Below are 21,590 nucleotides of genomic sequence, written 5' to 3'. Positions count from 1 at the left end.
CTTTCACATAAAGTAAATTATTAAAATTTGTATGTTAAGCAAACCTTTTTTACATGTCATAAGTTTCTCAGCTGTTTTAGTATATATTTCACAGATTTACTTCCCCTGGGAATATTCATAGGCTATAATAAAAAACATAAGAATTGAAACTTCAAGGAGCATCCTGCCTTTTAATTATATAGTGTGTAAATATGGAACAGTCAGCCAAATGGCTGATAAGTTCATGTGATCTGTGTTCATACAGTAAAAAAATGTATTTACTAATAGATAGCATACAACGCTCATTTCTTTTGGCATTCTTACCAGCTTGTAGGGAGTTAGGACCATGCCTTGTGTTAACAAGGTATTGAATAAATATAGGGAGACTGTGCAAAAAATACTCACTGATTTGAGAGTGGGCATTTCTTAAGTGTCATTTTGTTTATTGTGAAACATATCATAATGCAAAAATATATTAAAATGTATTAAGTTTAAAGCATAATAATAAAGTGGATATCCATGTAAGTACCACTCATATTAAGAATTAGAGTTAGAAGAACTACTTGTGCCCATCCCACTCACAGTCCCTCCTCCTACATCCTTTCTAGTAAGCTAAATAATCTATACTTGATTTTTCTAATGAATATTCCCATGCTTTTGATTTGGTTTTACTATGTAAACTAAAATATAGTTTAGTGTTGCCTGTTTTTAGACTTTATATAAGGCAGTTATACTATATGTATTCATTATTGAGTGAAAACTCACCACTGCGTGAGATTCATCCATGAGGTATGTGTAGCTCTAGTTCATTTATTTTCATTGCTAGTTAGTATATCATTGTATGACTATACCACAATTTAATTTATTTATTAATTCTACTTTTGGATTTTTGTTTTTGCCTGCAATATTATATTATTACAGACTACATATATATATTACAGACTATATATATATATATATATATATATATATATATATATATATATATATATATGTAAAGAGATTCTCTAGGTTAGAGTATATGCCTTAAAATGGAATTAGTGGGTTGTAGCATCATTGAAGGTATGCATTTCATTTTTTAAAAAAATATTTATTTATTTATTTGGCTGCATTGGGTCTTAGTTGTGGCACACGGGATCTTCGTTGCAGCATGTGGGATCTTTTGTTGTGGCACGTGGGCTTCTCTCTAGTTGTGGCGTGCAGCTTTTCTCTCTCTAGTTGTGGCACTCGGGCTCCGGAGCGTGTGGGCTCTGTAGTAGTTTGTGGCATGCGGGCTTAGTTGCCCCACAGCATGTGGGATCCTAGTTCCCTGACAAGGGATCGAACCTGCATCCCCTGCATTGGGAGGTGGATTCTTTACCACTGGACCACCGGGGAAGTCCCTGAAGGTATGCATTTTAAATACTCATTTTTTTTCAAGTCATTGCTGTTTTTCTTTAGCACTTAAAAAAATCTAGTGGAGTTGCATTTAGGAGGTAGAATTATCGATAAGTTCACTCTCCCTTCTTTTTCACTGTCTTCCCCATTACATGTTACACATGTACACCCTTCATCAAGGGTCTAATTTAGAACATAAGTGCTTGCTTTATTATTTAAAAATAAAAACTTTTATTTTTCATATTTTAAGTATGGATAGCTCCTGACTTTTAAATATCTGATAGTTACAGCTACAAAGATCAGAGATTTCCCTTCTCAATACACCTTGCTTCGCTCTGTAAAGCTGGAATTCTACTACAAGAAGGAAAGGAATTTTATAAATATTTATCACCTCTAAAAATGTCCTAGTACCTCTTTGTAATACTTGCCTCCAGCTCCTCATAACCATGGATCTTCTTTCTGTCACTATAGGCAGAAAATGTTCTAGAATTCCATATGAATTAAATTATACAGTAGGTACTTTCTTCGTCTGCTTTTGCTCAGTATAATTATTCATCCATGTTTTTATTATTATTATTATTATTGCTGAGTAGTATTGCAATGTATTAATATACCACTATCTGTTCATTCACCGTGTTGTGGACATTTGAGTTATTTCCACTTTCTGGCAGTGGCAAGAAAGATGCTATGCACATCAGTGTACAAGTCTTTGTATGGACATATGCTTTTAATTCTCTTGGGTAACTACCTAGGAGAGGGAATGATGAGTATAACTTTTTTACAATTCCACCAGCACTGGATGAGAGTTTCACTTGCTCTACATTCTCAACAAGACTTTGTATACATAGTCAGTCCTTTTAATTTTAGCCGCCTTAGTAGGTAGTATCATGTAGTTTTAATTAGCATTTCCCTGATGATCAGTGATATTGAGCATCTTTTAATGTACTTATTTGCCATCTCTGTGTCTTCTGTGAAGTATCTGGTCATATCTTTTGCCCATTTTTATAGTGTTGTCTTTCTGTTTTTGAATTATAAGAGTCCTTGTATATTCGAGATAGAAGTCCTTTGAATATGTTTTGCAAATGTTTTCTCTCAGTCTAGCTTACCTTTTGTTTTCTTAAGAGTGTCTTTTGAAGAATAAAACTTTAAAAATTTTGATTAAGTTCTGCAAGTTTTAATGAAGTCTACAGAAGTAGAAACAACAACAAAAACCTAAAATTCTTACTTTGCCCTGATTATTCACCACAAATCAAGTACTTATCATTACATTCTACTCCTTCTGCACAACTATCCTTGAATTGTAAATGACTTAACATTTTATTTTAACAAACTTGTTTTATATCAGGCCCTAGAGTTATAAAGATGGGTAATAAATGTCATCTTTCTTCAAAGTACTCATTTTAGTATTTAGTGTTTCTTCCCATCATCTGCTTTGTGCACTCAGGTCCATATACTTTCCTTTGTCTGGTGCCTAATACAGCTCTGGAGGCAATGAAGTACTCGATATATTTTCATCTTGTATTATAGTTATACTTTTTTCCACACACAAATAAGTAAGTTTATCATAGCAGGAAATCTCTTGTTCTTTGTATCCTTCATATACCATAGTGTAGTTCCTAGTACACAGGAACACTTGCTTAATATTCAGTGATTGAATGGAATTATTGATGACCATGTTTGACTAAGAGCCTCCTAAATATCAATAGTTTATTAATAATAAAACCTTTGGCTTACTTTACTAAATGAATAAAAGATGCTCTCATTTCAGATGCCATCATTGCAATAGATTGTTTTTCTAGAGAGAACGAGGATGCCTGATTTTTACTTGAATATTTTTGAGTGATCTTTCTTTTACAAGCCTGATTTAACATTACTATTATCATAAATGTCTGTATACGGTAGTATAGCATGGGTTCTGTAGTCAGTTAGAAATTAAAGTCTTTTTATAAAGTCTGCTCTGTTTAATGAGCTATGTATTTTATAACTTTGGAATTCCTTTTTCCAGTAAAACCAGTACATTAAGACATAAAGACTATATTTGTAAGTATATAGAAAAATATGGCAATAACTTGCTTTCTTTATCTAGGTCCTGGGGACACCAACAAGGGAGCAAATTAGAGAAATGAACCCAAACTACACAGAATTCAAATTCCCTCAAATTAAGGCACATCCTTGGACTAAGGTGAGTCAAAAGAGTTTTCTAAAAAGCACATTAACCAGTAGTTAACTAGAAGTTGGATTTCTCTTTGTTCTTAAACTATTTCGAGACTAGATGGCTGCCAGAGTACAAAGTACAATAGCACTTCTGCATGTAAAGATAATTAGATAGCTGTACTTCAGTGTTTCATTGACCATATAGTTTCATCCCCACTGACTTCCTGTAGAAAGTTTCCAGCCTGGGTTTTTATTTGTAGGATGAGGACAGTACATATACATAGCATTCAAACAAAGAATTTCATTAGGAGCAGGATCTTATATATAAATTTTGACTAATTAAAATTCAGAAGTAATTTCTTTACATAGAAGTGTTTATTATTAGTTCAGTATCATATAGCATATGAAAATATACATTTTATATATTGTTATTTTTTAAACTGTTAATATATAGACCTTATTATAGATGATATTTTGTGTTCTTTTGTTTACTTTCCTATTGGTGTTTTGGGAGCAGGAATAAAATGAAGATTTGATCATACTAGTAGTATACATTGAAAGCAATTAATATGTCAACAGCGTGTTACTAGCCATTGGAAAAGCCTAACCGCAACATTTAGACGGAGCCAATTCTAAGAGCCATAAGTACTAATTTATGAGAAGACTTTATTTTTTGCTTTGATACTTAATTGAAATGATTCTAGAGAGATTTTATTACAAAGTTGTTTTCATGTCAGTTTGATTTGTGAGATTGTATGCAGAGGGAAAAGAAAAAAATCTCAATAGGGTTTATAGCTAGAGTGAATCTCTCATTTTATAGATTCTGAAACTCTGGCTAAACATGTCAAATGACTTATCCAAGATTCCATAGGTGGCTGTGACAAAGCCAGGATTAAGCTTCTTCTCGTGTGTGTGTGTGTGTGTGTGTGTGTGTGTGTAATGCCTGGTCTTTTAAACTTCTAGTTACGTGCCATGCATGCATCCCCCTTCCCAATTTACATATATTTCATTATATATTTTGTGGGTTGGAAGTTTTCAGCTTTTTAATATGTATTTCAAGCAGAGACTTTGTATATTTAAAAATGTATATATATAACATGTTTTGATCATTGACAAGTTCATTTAATTGGTTATAGATCTTTTATAATAAGAGGTGAAGTAATTTAGGGCTAGGTGAAATAATTTACATTTTTAGATTAAAAGTAGGTCTCTTTCTCTAAGGTGTATTATGATTCAAGTTACTTTCCTTTGAGTTATCACTATCTTCACTTCTCTTCACCTCTCTTTACTTCAGAAAATCCTCTTATTACTAATTATTTATTGTTTAGAATCAAAGACCTCAGTAATATTTTAGTGCCAAAACTATAGGTTGTAGCTTTCACTGACAAAGATGTTGCCCTCCCCCATCCTCTTTTTAAGTTTACAATAAACACTAAATATTCTGAGGTAAATTATTCTTTGGTCTTTGTACTTCAAGTTTATTTTGAATCTGGGTCAGAAGATATTTAGTGTCTCTCATTCATTCTAAACTCAGAGAATCCTAGGTGGCCTGTTTGGATTTAGAAGCTGAGTTACAGTTTGAATCCAGCAAAGTTACTCCAAGTTAAAGTGTTTATAACAAGTGATTTCAACCATGTTAAAGAGAAACAAAAAGCAAAGAGAATTCTGTGTATTGAATTCATACAGGGAAATATTTCAAAATGCTAACAGTAGTTAGGGTAAGAAGAGTGTAGGTGATTTTATTTTCTTTGTTCTGCATTTCTGTATTTCCATATTTTCTTTAATAAGCATGTTATTTTTATGAAGAAAGAAAAGTAAAATTCTTTCTGGTTGAATCTAACCTAAGTATTCATCACATGTGTAGAGTTTCTGACCAATATAATGCTGAAACGAGGTCATGAGATCTTATTTAGTAGTCCTTGTCCTCAATTTTTTTTTTTTAAATCAAGACTGACAGCAGTATTAGTGTGTGTCATATTCTGCATTTTTTTCCCCTGGATTATATCTCTTCAAGTATTAGCCGGGATGGAATGTGAGGAATGATTTATTATAATTGCCATGCAGGCAATAGAAGATTTGTGGTGAATTTGCATGCTTTACATCTTCTTTTGCCTTTGTGGATTCCTGATATTTCTATATCTTACACTAATGCTTTTCAAACTTGAATAAACTATATACAAAGCCCTTTTACTTGTTTGTTTTATTTAGGCTTCCATTCCTGTACCATGTGTAGAATAATAACTCAATTCCCCCACCTATTTTGTCTCTTCAAACTCTTGTGAACTCTTCATTCATATATGTAACATAATTGGGTTCTCACTTGGTACAAATGCATTTATTATGTAATAGTACACTTATGTTAATTTCTTAATAGTGCATACCATTAGGTTGCTGTTATTGTGGATGTAAACACAAAACCAAATTCAGACATAGAAATTCCATGGCACTACTATGTCATCCAGGTGATCCAGAATATATTGATTTTTAAAACTAGATTGTTATCAAAATAATAATACAAAATTTTAAATTTCTAGAGGGAACTCAGTCCCCTCTCCCCTGCCTTGTGATAGTGAACACCAACTTGAGAAATGCTCTCTTATGCTAGGCAGCCAATGGAGTTATTTTTTTAAAACATACAAAATGTTCTCTAAAGAGAAGAGCTTTTTGCCTTTGGAGGGCAGGTAAACGGGAGTCTGGAAACAAAACCTGCTTTGCCTTTATTGAGGTCTTCTGTTAAAACCCACTTTAGCCCCATTTCCTGAAGCTGTGAGCATGTAAACCCTCCTTTCCTATGCGGCAGTGTAGTACAGCTATATCCCCAGATCCGGGAGCTCTTGTTCTCAAAAACTGTAGGCAGACAAAAAGATCAAGGGAGAAAATGTCTACCATGGAAACATTGAGGTGAGGGTATTAAGATGTGTAAGAAAGATAGCAAACAGAAGAACAAAACAATGAAATAATCCTAGTGTGATATATAGCAGGAATCTTGAGAATTTGGAAATCCAATAAGATGCCCTTGACTATTACTTAATAGCCATAACAACCTAATTCATTGGATAAGCATTTGAGGCTTAAGTTGGAAAGGAAATATGTTCTAATGTTTTGAAACAGGGACCAATATTGAGAGTGACGGTGGGGAGGATAAATACCTCCCCACTGGTGTATGGTGTACACTTAAAAGAACAAAAGCCAGATGGGAAGCAAGAGGAAGTGATAATAAAAGTAAATTGAGAATTAAACAGAGATGGAGATTGGTTGGAAGAAGAGAAGAAGCTGAAATATTCTGCATTTCGTACATGGAGATTTGGTCAAGTGACAGTTCTATTAGGTATGAAGTAATCTAGTTTAAGCACTTCTCCCATTCTTTTTTTTTTTTTTTTTTTTTTTATTTATTTATTTATTTTTGGCTGTGTTGGGTCTTCGTTTCTGTGTGAGGGCCCTCCCAGTTGCAGCGAGCGGGGGCCACTCTTCATCGCGGTGCGCAGGCCTCTCACTATCGCGGCCTCTCTTGTTGCAGAGCACAGGCTCCAGACGCACAGGCTCAGTAGTTGTGGCTCACGGGCCCAGTTGCTCCGTGGCATGTGGGATCTTCCCAGACCAGGGCTCGAACCCGTGTCCCCTGCACTGGCAGGCAGACTCTCAACCACTGTGCCACCAGGGAAGCCCTCCCATTCTTTGTGCCTCAAATTTTTTTTTATTTTTGTCTTTTTTGTTTTGTTTTGTTTTGTTTTGGTAAGATAGCAATTAGCTGTTGTGTCTTTTCTCCAAATTCTTTTGAAAACAAAATATGCATATAAAGGATTATTTCATTTTAGTTCAGAGTAAATGTAAAGATTGTACCTCCAGTGTAGTTCTGTGATTTGTCCTCTCTATCTCCACTGCCCTGACTTTAGTTTAGCCCATCATCGTATCATAGAATTGTTAAAACAACCTCCTACATCCTGAGTTCCCTCCTTCATATCTTTCACACCCTCATTGCTGTCAAAGTCAGCTTTCTTAAAAGCACATGTGATACTGTCACTCCTATTTAAAATTTTTCTGATTCCTCATTGCCTTTAGGCAAATTTGACATACTATACACATAAAGACAAGAGTGATCATGTGTCCCAATTTATGCTTGTCCAGTGAAATTATTAATGCCACGTTCCTTCACACTCTTCACTGTCCTAGTTTGGGTGACAGATTATCCAGTCACTCTGCTCCTAATCTTTTCTGCTTTTTCTTTCCAGAAAAACAAGAGATTTAGTTCTTTGTCCTGCTCTTAACCTTTCCTGAGGCATCTAGTCCGTTAAACCCAGTCTTTCCCAAGTGCTCCAGCTCCTTCACCCTTAAATGCATACAGTTAAGCAATGAATTTAAAAGCTTAGTGTTTAGTTAGGGTAGATTAAGGGTTTCTAATAAGGTTACATTGTAATAGTTATATAAATTTCTTCCCAATTTTGAGTAACGTTTTGTTTAAAGTTAAAACAAGTATTCCCCTTTATCCCAGTAATAAGTAATCCTGTGAGGTCAGTTAGATAATACAGATGTCTGTATATTCTTTCAGAGTAATGAAATTCATAAATGATATATCTGGTTAGTAGGAAGTAGATTAGAATCCCAAGGGCCTTAGTCTCTTTCAGTTGACCTAGTGCTGCTGTTTAATATGTTAGCTACATATGACAGTGTTGTCCTCACTTTGAAGGGATCATGCAGTCATGCTGAATTTTTTGGTCTAATCAAACTGTTCTCCTAATGGTTCCCCAGAGAAGCCACATTCGTTTCTACCTCTTCCTAGTGAACACTTAGAACGTTCTTTTTTTCTCTGCTTACCAAGTCTTGACCTTCTGTCAAGACCTCAAATCTCACTTCTCCCGTGAAGCATTTTCTAATTATCCAAATTCTGCATGATTATTCCCACCACATAACTCCTGTAGTACCTATCAATTCATACCATATGTATTATAGCAGTTTCTAATTTCTCTTTTGTAATGGTAGTAATAAAATGAATATCTATTACCTCAAAATGGTTGTTGCTGAGTTTTTGGCATACCATGAGTATGTATGCCAAAACTTAATATTAAGTATTAAGTTTACTTAATAGTTAATTGTCTTTAGGGTATGTGAGGACCTTGGATCATTGGTTAAATATCCCAGAAAGCCTTATCTACAAAAATCAATCCTTACATACTTGATTTCTTAGAACACAGGCCACATGCTGTGAAATGAATGAATACTAGTGTTTCCAGCTAGCTAATAGAGTAAGCAGAAAATTGAGGTCATCTCAACCATCAAGGACTCAGACCAGATGAGCTGCTTATTATATGTATTATTCTCTATGCTTAAAGCTAAACCAAAAAGCCCCACTATAATTTTTTTTAAAAGACTTTCTTCATAATGTTGGTTTTTATTCCCTGAGCCTTTGAATACAAGATTTTTCACTTGGTAAACTTACCTGTTCTAACTACAGTTTCACACGTTACCAAAAATGTCTTCAGAGGGTCCTAGAGAGCGCAAAACAAAAATTGCTGTCAAACTTTTTTTTTTTGCAAGTCCACTCTACCTTTCTGGTCTATCTGCCTTGTTTTGCACACATGTATTCCAGAAAGCATAAAACTGTGTTGGGGATTTCTGTTGGTTCCTAAGTCTGCCACTTGTCTGTTTTGTTCTGTTGCTTAGGTAATCAATTTCTATATTATTACTCAACCCCATCTGCATGCTGACCTCAACTAGTACATTGTCACTTGTCTCATAAATATACTATGTTCTCTACTGAATTTTCTACCTACATCATCTATTTTCCTATGTGAATAGACCTCCTCACTTTTCTGTTTATGCTGGCTTTACCCCTATTTCTTTGGAAACTATTGCACATTAAAATCCAGCTACTAGTGTGGCTAGTCCATATGTGGGAAGAATAATATAAAAAAGAAAGAATGCTAAGACATAAATTTCAAGATCACTTGTGGGGAGCAAAGGATAGGGTTGAGGGTGGATTGAAAAAGAAGGCAAAAATCTGTTTCTGACTTAATCAATTGTTCTTTAAAACACTTATCTCCTATGTAATCAGTGCTGTGCTGGCTACCATAAAGGATGCAAAAGAACTAAAATATATAGGCCTCCTCTTTGAAAAACTTAGAGATGATATAACTGACTCAGTTGAAGCAAGTATTGAATAATATATAACCATATACTTGATTATGTGCTATTGGTATTCAAAGGTGTTTCACATACTCTAGGTATTATAGGGAAGATTTCCAGCGTGAGTGGTGGAGGGAAAAAGGAAGCCTCCTTTAACGGTGATAGAAGGGCTAGGGGGAATGAGGGTGGGTACTGTTGAAGGAGGATTTAGATTTGCTTAGGTGTCGCTAAAGTTAGGAATTGCTGTAGTTTAGGGGACTATCCCTTAAGATAAGGAGGTGTGGATGAAAAGAAAATATTATATTCTTAGGAAGGTCAACCTGACTATAGTAACCATTTTATGAACAATGAAAGATTAAATTGGATAAGTGGACATTTGGTAATTCACACTTCTATAGTAAAGTACTATTTTATCAGTAAATGAGATTAGAGGGAGAAATTTCATTTCATAGTTAAATGCTGATATCACCACACGTATGATATTCCTTATGTGTATTAGAGCTCAGGAAAGCTCCATAAGCCTTTTAATTAGTGCAGCTGAAATGTATTGAATGCTGGCTCTGCTGTGGCTAAGGAAAGGATGTTTTTGTTTCTTATGAATTATGTACTGCACATGAGCACTTCAGTAGACTTAAGTTCTTTTCTTAACTTGATTAATTAACATAATTAACTAGTCAGCAAATCCATGACATTGTCTCACTTTTAGTCCTGTATTTAGGCTTACAAATTGCAAATAATTTTATATATTAGGGTTGCTCTTCAGGAGTGTTCATGGTGTATCAGTTTTTAACATTGGATGCTTGTGTATTTTGTGTATGACCAGAGAACAGTGTCTGTATTGTACATTTATCACAATGAAAACTTGGGAGGAGTAGCTGTTCGAAACAGGCACAGTACTTGTTCTGCATTCTACTTAGATTAATTATCATTGCCCATAGGCATTCTTACATTGCTCTGGTTGGCTGTTTAATACAGTGGAATTGTTGAAAGCTGATGCTATGAGAATCAACCATAGGCCTTGATGTGGTATATATGACCGTTTATAAATGGTAATTTTAAGGGGCTTATGATTCGGTCATAACAATTAGCTCCAGGTTGATATTTGATGTTTGATGGCAAAAGTCTATTCTAGGACATGTAAAGGAGAAAATTACCTCTGTCCTTTCTGAGTTATCCAAATGCAAATTTATTTTGAATAATTCTTCTGTTAAGGACTCGTTTGCATTTGTTCAGTACCACAGAGAATTTATTTTGGAAAAAAATGAATTTTTTCTCTTCGTTTCTTCTATAGACTAGTATTTGTGATGAGAGTTTGTTTCAATTTAAGAAAATGAGTTGCTGCACAGGTGAGGTAGTATTTGAATCACTTAAAAGTTCATGTCAGTGTTTTGGTTCTTTTCAGTTTTTCCTTTCTCTTTTGTTTTCTTTCCTTCTTTTGTTTATTTATTTTTTGCTTTGTTCTGTTTTGTTTTATTTATTTATTTTTGGTTTTAGTTTTTATAGGGGGTGTTTTGGGCTGTTCATGGCCTTGCTGACATTCTTGGCTGGCCATATTTAGTCTGCGCACTAATTGTTAGTTGGCCCAGTTGAGTCTTACTTTGTGCTCTCAGTTTTTTTAGTCTGGTTTTCTATTTTTGTCCACCTGGTTGTGTTTTAAGTTCATGAGAGATTTTTATCCTGATGGGCCGGATTTTAATCCGTGTACTAAATTTTAGTCTGCAGACTAAAAATAATCCGCGGATTATTTATTTTTGCAAAATATTTAATTCCCCCACTGGAAACTATCCTAAAAGAATGTTAAATTCTCTTAGAATAGCCAAGGGAATTCACAGCTACTGGTGAGGTCTGCCATTTTTTGTTCTCAATACCTAGACATAATAGACCCTACTACCTCCCTTTTGCATAATTGGCTCCGTTGTGCCTAGGTGTTGGTGTACATTACTATGCATGTCACCTATAACTGTGACCGTCCCTTGTATTGTTCATTGTATATATTTTTGTTTAGCTTTTGGTGGGTGAATTGGGCATATTTGCAGATGGAACTGTGTTGAATTTGTAGTGCTCAAAGATACAGAATTTTTTTCAGTGAGTTTTTCCAAAAAGAAAGAATGTTCATGATTTTTCCTAAGTAATGGGTGCAAGGGTATCAGGGGGCAAAGCCCACAATAGAAAAAGTAAGTTTATACCCGCACTCCTGAGGTGATATGTCAATTTCCTGAAGAGTCCTCTAAGATAATGAGAATGTCAGTAAATATCTCTTAGCAGGGAAGTCAATCCAAAATGGAGAATAATCCGCGGTGGCCTGATCCTTCTTAGCTCACACAAATTGAAAATATCTGGCTTGAAATCTATAGTAATATAAATTAAATATATTTATTACTTTTCTCTCATCACTAATAATTTAGCAAAAAATGTTTATACTGTGTACTGAAATTCATTAATAGAGAAAATTAGCAAATTGAGAACTCGTATCTTTAAAAGCAGTCTGATATGCCCCCTCCCAAGCCATGTCAACGGACAATGAATCCAGGTCGTAGAAGACCAAACACTTTACTTTGGGAACTTTACTTCTAGATTTCATTTTGATTTTAACTTTTTTTGGTTTTGTATTTTTTTAATAAATGCACTGGCATCGGAACATAATTAACTAAAATTAAAATGTTTCTTTACTGTGCCTCACCATTGCGCAATCAAATTTTTTTTGCATACACTGTGGTGAAATAATTTTTAAAACTTGGACTTGCTACTGTGGAGACTGATGTTTAAAGTTTATAACTGTATAAACATTTTCTATGTCCCCCCCCCCACACCATGGATTTCTTATAACATTGGATATATTTTTCCTTGCTGGACTATTCTCTTTTGGATTGACTTCCCCTGTTTGGATTATTTCACTGCATTCTCATCTTTAGGATTCGTCAGGAACAGGACATTTCACCTCAGGAGTTCGGGTATGTACTTAATTTTTTTTTCCCAAAATTTCAGGGCAGGCCTATAAAACTAGGGGGAAAACTTTTTTTGAAAGGCTAGTTATTCATTCTTGAAATGTAATAGTAAAAACAATGTAGGTAGCTGTGATTTCTGTTTTTACTCACTGTATGGTATAGGTTTTGCTTATGGTATATTTAGATTGTCAGTTTCCTGAGTGATTTATTGACATCTAATCCGAAGTTTAGGAGTTGAGGGGTTTAAAAATTATTATTTTTACAAGAATAAATATTGACAAAGATCCACAGAACCAAAGATTCCGAGTGTTAGGCAATTTAAATGAGTAAGGAATGAAAAGCAGCAGAAACTAAAAGCCAAGGACTTCCATGGCAGTACAGTGGTTAAGACTCTGTATTTCCACTGAAGTGGGGATGGGTTCGATCCCTGGTTGGGGAAGTTCCGCATGCCGCGCATTGCGGCCAAAAAAAAAAAAAAAAAGCCAAATCTCAATAGTTACTGGTTTCCTTTTCTTTAGACACAAACATAATTCAGAAGAGCTATTTCTAGTTTGGCGTGTAATTTTTGAAAGTTGCATGCTATCACACCCAGTCTTATGGTCAGAAATCTGGACTTTGGGTGCACTGGGTTTTGACCCCACATAATTTTCCACTTAACTTTTATCCATAGATTACTGAACCAAGACTTTTCTCATCAAGAATCTCTCAAGGGGTTTAAATTAATAATGGATACATTTTTAAAAGGCAGGTTAAGTCTTGATTTTAGGCTCTTGGAATGAATTCTTTTCTTTATTGTTTTTAACTCTTGGATACTGTGAGTTAGGATTCCCTGGCAAGAATAAGCTAATATGTGTCTTAGTACCAACATGGATGGTCCCTTGTAGCCAGTAAGAAACCAGAAAGATGTGGATGACTTTTTTTTTTAATAATCAGAAATAAGCTTACAATACTGATTTATTAATAGCAATAACACAAATTTTTTTTTCATTTAAACTACACTCACTGTCTAGCTACCCTGCATTTAAATGTTAGAAGATATTTATTTCTGCTTTTGGTGGTGGTACTTTTAATTCTACTTATGTGTTACCATATTGGTGCAGAGACATTTTTATTAGACTAGCTAGCAAAATAAATCCATATGCTGTCAAATGCAAATTGCCCTCAGGGATAAAATATGTCAGTAGTGCTTAATATTTTTATGAAAAATTTTCTAAATATTTCCACTGATTATTTTCTTTCACACTTTGATTATGGTTCTGGCTGGGGAGCAAGAAAGGGGAAAATGACTAAGAACAGTGTAAGATCTAAACATTTCAAATAATACAGTAACTCCTTGACTGAGGCAAGTCAGATTACTCAAAAGAATAAAGATAAAGCAGTTTTTGACCTTAGAGAGAGGGTTTTCTAACAAGCCAAATAAATTAACTAAGGCCTTTAATGTTTGGAAATAAATTTCTAATATCCTACCCAACCAATTTCTCAATTTCCATGGAAAATATCTTTATTAATAATAAACTTTGTGTAAAAACAAAAGGAATTAAAAAAGATTTTCAGAGTAGAGTACTCTTATAAATAGTCTCTTATAACCTAATGAGTTCTGTAGTAGTAACCAGTTCTCCTGCTTTCAGCCTAGGCGAATAGCCAAATGTTACATGAGCCTTTCTCATTAGGAAAACTTAAGCCTCCCACGCTCCTCTGTGCCTTGTCACAATCTACATGTCCTTTCCTTACTTTTAGGTCTATTTCCCTCCATTTTTACACATCTCTTTCTCTTTATGTGTCTGTCCACCTCCACCACTGCCACTACTGCACCTTCTATTTGATTCTGTGTTCTTCCTGTCAAGGGATATATGTTTCATTTTTCTTTAGTTTCAAAGGCTTTCTGTTCGTTTATTTGTTTTTCCCCTTCTGCTGTTATTCTTTAACTGTCCATAATTTAGAACACAGTATATTTTTCATAGTTTCATGTATTTATTAGGAGTTTTAAGACATAGATGAGTAGAAAGCTTTCTATTCCTTTAAGCAAATTTATTTATTTGCATTTTGCTTCAGTATAGCTTTCAATTTACTTTTTCTGTGAGTTAATAGCTCTTAATGAAAAATACATTTCTCTATTCCTGATTAAAACCCTATAATATTTATTCAAATGAGGGTAAACTGGCCGTGTTCATGACAACAGCTACCTGAGAAAACAATTGTGGACATTTTGCGAAGTTCTGGATATTCAAGAATTTCTTCAAATAATAATAGTCTCTGCTTATTGAAGAGTTAATACCAAATCATTAATATTTATAGACCAAGAGTAAAACAGCTTTTCTTTTTTAAAAGATATTAATTGCCAAAATTTGAACAGTGCTGTCCATTATCCATAATCGTTGCTAAAAAAATCACACAAAAGAGGCAACCTTTCATCTATTGCCACAGCAGTCAAAACTTTAAAATTAATTTTGTATTCTTCTAGTTGCGCTTGCCTCCAGAACCCAGGCTTTCTTTTGTGCCTGTCACATTGTGTGTGCATGTTTGATTGTACTGCTTTATGATTAGCATATATAGATTTTTTTCCATTTCCCCTAGTTTTTTCTCTGAGCTTTTCTCATATAGTCTTTAATTAGCAGTTCACATCACTGTGGTAAATCATATGCAGTTAACTCCTTTCATTCTAGAAGGTTCCTTTCACAAATGCAACCATGTTTTTGTACATGGTGGGAATTAACTCAGTACTCAGAGGATAATTTGCTAAGATTCTTACAAGGAAACATTAATTGTACCTTCTCTTTTTTTATGCTGTAGGTCTTCCGACCTCGAACTCCACCAGAGGCGATTGCACTATGTAGCCGTCTGCTGGAGTATACCCCAACTGCCCGATTGACACCACTGGAAGCTTGTGCACATTCATTTTTTGATGAATTACGGGACCCAAATGTCAAACTACCAAATGGGCGAGACACACCTGCACTCTTCAACTTCACCACTCAAGGTAACTCCTAACACTTAATTCTTTTACCATTTCTGGGAAAATTACAGATGTGTGTGAAGTGACACTGTTAATTAAATCTGTGTAGGATAAAAGTAAGCATATTAAGTACTTATGCAGGTAGAAAGCATCCTATCTAACCACTTATTAGGCTACCACTTGTATGGTTTTGAACAAAATAATGGCAGGTAAAAAGTTTCAAATAGGCATAGCTTCTCTAATTTTTAGCAGATTATGATAAATCTTGGCACTTGGAGAAGTTATATAGAGATTTCACTGAGTGAGGTTTATCACTAGTAAGACTAATGTATAATTTAACCTTCAGCTTTGCATCTGAAACTTAGAATATTAAAATTTCTTGCTTCCCAAGGATTTATATCAAGTTTTTTTAACCTGGGAATAAATTGGTGGCTGTATTTTTGTAATTTTAGACATTATACAGACGGGGAAAACTAGAGTCCTATAAACCCCTTCTTGGAACTTAATATAACTTTGTATATAAGGGATGTAGAAGAGAAATTCTCATCCCTTCTGGGACTTGGCATCATTGCTGCTGAGAAAACACTGATTGGAAAACTAAGTTTGTGCATTGGTGGTTTCTAAAAAGCCCAGGGATAGTCATTTCTTCACCATTTCTGTGTTCATTTTTCATTCATTCATCAACCACACTGCCTCTGATGATATGATTTTCTTCCTAAACTGAACATTAAATGTGTACAATTCCCTATAGATAAAACAAGGAATAAATAGATTGCTTGTTTTGATTGATTAGTCAAGCTAAAAATATAGAAGGGGGATGGAGAGCTTTCTGTGATGAGGAAATAGATACATTTCCTTTATTATAAAGCCCAATTTTTCCCCCATATTTAAACTTTTCTAAAATTGATTGTGGAAACATGCGCTGCTTAAACTTTAGATTTGGGACATCTAAGTTGCTAGTAAAATAGACCTGGATGATTCAGTTGACTATAATCTTAAGCTGTCACTATTATGTAATGCTGGCAATGCTGATGTAGTCTACGTTCATCTAAGAAAAATGTTCAGGTATCCTGGGACTATTAATTTTGACTAGGGCTGATCAGAAATCATTTGGAATGTTGTTTTAAGTCCTGGCTATGCCTCTCTAAGAAGAATGTTAATGAATGCCAGGTAGGGTATACAAAGGAGCAGAATTGGATATAGAGCCTGGAAAAGTGAAGACTTAAGGGACTCCTGAGAAAAATACCTCAAATAAAGACCTCAGCCCCTGGCATAAATAGAGACTAAATAATAATATTGATGAATCAATGAAGAAGTTTTCAACTGGTAATAGTGGAACAAGCTGTTTTCAGAATATTGATCTGTATATCAGGGAAAAGCTGGGTGATGTCAAATATTGTAGATAAGATGATTCCGATTTGGCAGAAGGTTAGACTGGGAGACTCTTGGCCTCTTCCAGAACAGAAATTCATTGATTCCATGTCATACAAGTTTTAGACCTCTTGAGAAAATAAATTTTATTTTTAATTCTTACTGCTTTTGTTTTAATCGAGTAATACATGTAGATGGAAGAAAATGTTGCAAATGCAGAGGAAGTAGAGAAAATTAAAATCACAATCCCGAAGTAATTACTTTTAGCGTTCAAAATAATCACTTTTAGCATTTTATGGTGTAGCTCTTTTCAATCTTTTTTCTAATGCTAAAGCTGGTAATCCTTGAATATAAAGTGATCCTCTGTTTTCCCATTTAGAAGATCCCAAAAGGGTTCTTTTTGTTAACTTGAATATATTTAAAATTATATATTATATAAAGTTAATATTAGGTTAGGAATTTTTTTTACATCTCAAATTTCATAAAACTATTTTTTTCAAACTCTATATGCATCTTTTACATCTGTGTCTTTGTTATCAGTAGAGCTACTTTTTGAACCATCTATATAGTTTTTTAGGTTACATCACCTAAAGTTTTTAATATGAAGCACTTTTTGAATCTGAGACCACCATTGGAAATTCTACATGTATCCATTTACATAACACGATACATTTTTTTCCTTTTTGTACTGTAGGTATATGTTTATTGTCTGCATAATATAATTATTTAGTGGATTGCTTTTTAAAGTGGTATCTAAAAGGCTTTTGTATACAATGACATCCAGTGGAACTGTGGAGTCTTGACATCAGAAACTACTAAGTCAGTGCTAAATTTCTTTACCTCTTTTTTTTACCGTTTTTGTCAGGTAACTTTAAAGTTTCCCAAATTTTGAAGGGAACCTTGATTGAGTTTTTTCTCATGCTAAGTATCTTCTCCAGCAAGTACTTTGTTTCTCAGAATACACAAATCAAGACAGCCCCTTGTCAAGTGAACAACTTGGTAGAAACTCAAATGCATACAAGATGATAGTTATGATGGATACATTTTGGAGAATAATTCTCCTTAAATTGAGACATATTTTGATACATACTCTTCAATGTGTGTGTGCACCTGTATGTGTTGATTGAAAATGAGATGCTGCTTAAACCTTTCTTTGATCAGATTTAAAAATCCAGGATTCAGTTTCACTGTTCCCATGCACCATTTTCGAAGTAATTACATTTGACTCTTTAGTCACTGGCTAATAATTTTCTATTATTACTAAAGAAAATAAAATTTAAAACAACTAGGTTTGTTATTTTATGAATTTCTAAGCTTTTTAAAAAACTGAGATAAAATTCACATAGCATAAGATGAACCATTTTAAAGTAAACAATCCAGTGGTGTTTAATACATTCACAGTGTTGTGCAGCTATCACCTCTGTCAAATTCCAAAACATTTTCATTGCTCCTGAAGAAAACTCCGTACCCATTAAGCACTCAGTCTCCATTAATCCCTCCTTCAGCCCTTGGCAGCCACCAGTCTGCTTTCTGTCTCTATAGATTTACCTATTCCGGGCATTTCATATGATGGAATCACATAATGTGAGACCTTTTGTGTCTGGCTTCTTTCACTTAACATGTTTTCAGGGCTCATCCATGTTGTAGCATGTATCAGTATTTCATTCCTTTTTATGGCAGAATAATATTTTATTATATCATGTCTTAATCAGTTCAGGCAACTATTAACAAAATACCATAGACTAGGTGGATTAAGCAGCAAACATTTATTTATTTTTTAAACGTCTTTATTGGAGTATAATTGCTTTACAATGGTGTGTTAGTTTCTGCTGTATAAAAAAGTGAATCAGCTATACATATACATATATCCTCATATCTCCTCCCTCTTGCGTCTTCCTCCCACCCTCCCTATCTCACCCCTCTAGGTGGTGACAAAGCACCGAGCTGATCTCCCTGTGCTATGCGGCTGCTTGCCACTAGCTATCTATTTTGCATTTGGTAGTATATATAAGTCCATGCCACTCTCTCACTTCGTCCCAGCTTACCCTTCCCCCTCCCCGTGTTCTCAAGTCCATTCTCTACGTCTGCATCTTTATTCCTGTCCTGCCCCTAGGTTCTTCAGAACCAATTTTTTTTTTAGATTCCATATATATGTGTTAGCATACGATGTTTGTTTTTCTTTTTCTGGCTTACTTCACTCTGTATGACAGACTCTAGGTCCATCCACCTCACTACAAATAACTCAATTTCGTTTCTTTTATGGCTGAGTAATATTCCATTGTATATATGTACCACATCTTCTTTATCCATTCATCTGTCGATGGACACTTAGGTTTAAGCAGCAAACATTTATCTCTCACGGTTCTGGAGGCTGGGAACATCAAGATCAAGATGCTGGCAAATTCAGTGTTCAGCAAAGGCCCACTTCCTGGTTTGCAGATGGCTCCTTTCTTGCTCATATGGTGAAGAGAGATCACCTCTCTTGTGTCGCTTCTTATAAGGCCACTAATCCCATTCATGAGGGTTCTACCCTCATGACCAAATTTCCTCCCAAAGGCTCCACTTCCAGATACCATCACATTGTGGATTAGGGCTTCAGCATATGAAGTTTAAGGGGACACAAACCTTCAGTCCATAGCATAGGGATATACCACATTTTGTTTATCCATTCATGTACTGATGGACATTTGGTTTGTTTCTACCTTCTGGCTATTGTGAATAGTGCTGCTATGGCCATTGTGTACAAGTATGAATTTGTTTGAATACTTGTTTTCAGTTTTTTTGAGTCATATGGTAATTCTATGTTTAATTTCTTGAGGAACCACCAAACCATTTTGCACAATGGCTTGCACATTTTACATTCCTGCCAGCAATGTTACAAGGGTCCCCATTTCTTCACATCCTCACAAATACTTGTCTTCCTTTTTTTCTTTAATAGCCGTCTCAGTGGGTGTGAAGTGGTATCTCATTTGATCCTAAGGCTTACTGCAATATAATGATTTAGAACCTGGTAAATGCTATTTACCTATTCTTTAATAAATTGTGTTCATAAGACAGATTAACATGAAAATAAATTGGCTTAGATTTTAGAATATGGTCTCTAAAATATTGGAAGGACTTTTGTGAGTGGGCAGTTTTCATACTGTCAAATAATAGAATCAACTAAAGTAAAGAAAAGGCTCACTTTAAAGAGTAAATAATTTAATTCAGACTTTGTTCACACATATCTAATAGTTATAAGTTTTTTAAAAGGAATGAAGAATGTTTTATTTTGATATTTCAACTTTTTATATTTGCCCAGAATATCAAACATAAATATGACTCTGTGTATGTCTGAATGTGCATATGACTTTGAGGAGTTGAGGAATATGTGTATACATGGATGTGGTATATGTAGACGTGGCATGCAATCTCTGTGGCTGTCAGACTCTTTATGTGATTCTGTGGATATCAGTGAAAAGGATGTGCATGAATCTTTGTACCTCTTCGAATGGGCCCTGTGAATATATCCTTGAATTGGTTTTTCATACAACTCAATGTATTAAGTTGAACATGACATCATTTTGTAATATGGCCCTTCTTTATTAAAGTTGTTAAATGCTGCCCTGTCTTAGCAGCCATTCTGAAACTGGGCTATGATCACTTAGTAGTACTTTCTCCCTATCCTTCTAGATCACTATTATACTTGAACAGTGTTTCCATATAAGGACACAGCTGTCCAGGAAAGAGGTGCTACTTGATGTCAACAATTTGTGTTATTTCTGTTTGATCCTCCCTATTCTGATTTTGGAGCAGTCTTTGCAAATAGTCATCTTATTTACTAAGGCAAAGATGTAACTGTTGTGCAGATGCAACTTTAAAGCACATACTAATTAATAGCAATTAATGGATGATCAGAATAAAACTGGCTAATTCAAGAGAATGAAGAAGGAGAACTGACTTTCCAGTTGGTTGTATAGCTAGAGAGAGTGCAGAGATAGGAAACGTGGGGGCAGAGGTAGGGGGGGATGGAGGGTGTCATTAGTGAGGTTCTGCTGTATGTAGGTAGAATAAAACCCTCCTCCATCCTTACAGCAAATTTTCAGTGAAGTCTATACTATTTTCCCCAGATAAACTAAAGGTAATCCCTGATCTACATATAGTAGGTGCTCAATGACTGTTTGAGTGATTGATACCTGCCACTTTAAATACACACAGTATTTATTAATTCATGCAACCTGTACTTATTGGGCATTTCTAATGTTCCCTCTAGTTGTTGGTACTGTTGTTTTAATTAGTCAAGTAAACCTACCATATGAACAGAACTATGAAGATTAAACACTTGAGTAGAATATAGTAAAGCTTATAGCTAACTACAGTTTGATGTTTGTTACTGTGCCATGAGTAAATAGCCATAAATGTTAATTAATACTACTTTCATATAATCAAAACAAGTGTTTCTGTGATCAGCTAGAGGGAGAAGAGAGGTGAACAGATATGGGACAGAAAACTTTGAGATCCTTCTGACCTTCTGGATCCATAACTATTACACCTCTCTTTTTTTCTGGCATTGGGGCTTCTGTGTTCTAGGATCCCCTGACTGACAGTATTACCTGCATCTAGGCATTGGAAACCAGGACAGACCTTTAGCATACCATACCCTTCTTTCCCTTTCCCTCAGTAATTGGATCTCAAAGGTTGGACATAACTTA

The 21,590-nt window shown here is 34.7% G+C and overlaps 1 protein-coding gene across 3 annotated transcripts in view; it reads left to right on the top strand.

Moving 5' to 3' along the window:
• The window catches only part of GSK3B (glycogen synthase kinase 3 beta), a 194,936-nt gene that overhangs the window by 151,180 nt on the left and 22,166 nt on the right, over positions 1 to 21,590 (top strand). For 2 of the 3 annotated variants that reach the window (XM_061194202.1, XM_061194204.1), the window contains exons 8-10: positions 3,443 to 3,538; positions 12,543 to 12,581; positions 15,366 to 15,552. In XM_061194202.1, coding sequence (XP_061050185.1) covers positions 3,443 to 3,538; positions 12,543 to 12,581; positions 15,366 to 15,552 — 322 coding nt within the window. The remainder of the gene's footprint in view (positions 1 to 3,442; positions 3,539 to 12,542; positions 12,582 to 15,365; positions 15,553 to 21,590) is intronic. The other variant, XM_061194203.1, reaches the window with a different exon arrangement.

The sequence above is a fragment of the Eubalaena glacialis genome, chromosome 6 (genome assembly GCF_028564815.1).
Source record: "Eubalaena glacialis isolate mEubGla1 chromosome 6, mEubGla1.1.hap2.+ XY, whole genome shotgun sequence".
NCBI lineage: Eukaryota > Metazoa > Chordata > Mammalia > Artiodactyla > Balaenidae > Eubalaena > Eubalaena glacialis.
This window is presented reverse-complemented; position numbering and strand designations above follow the sequence as displayed.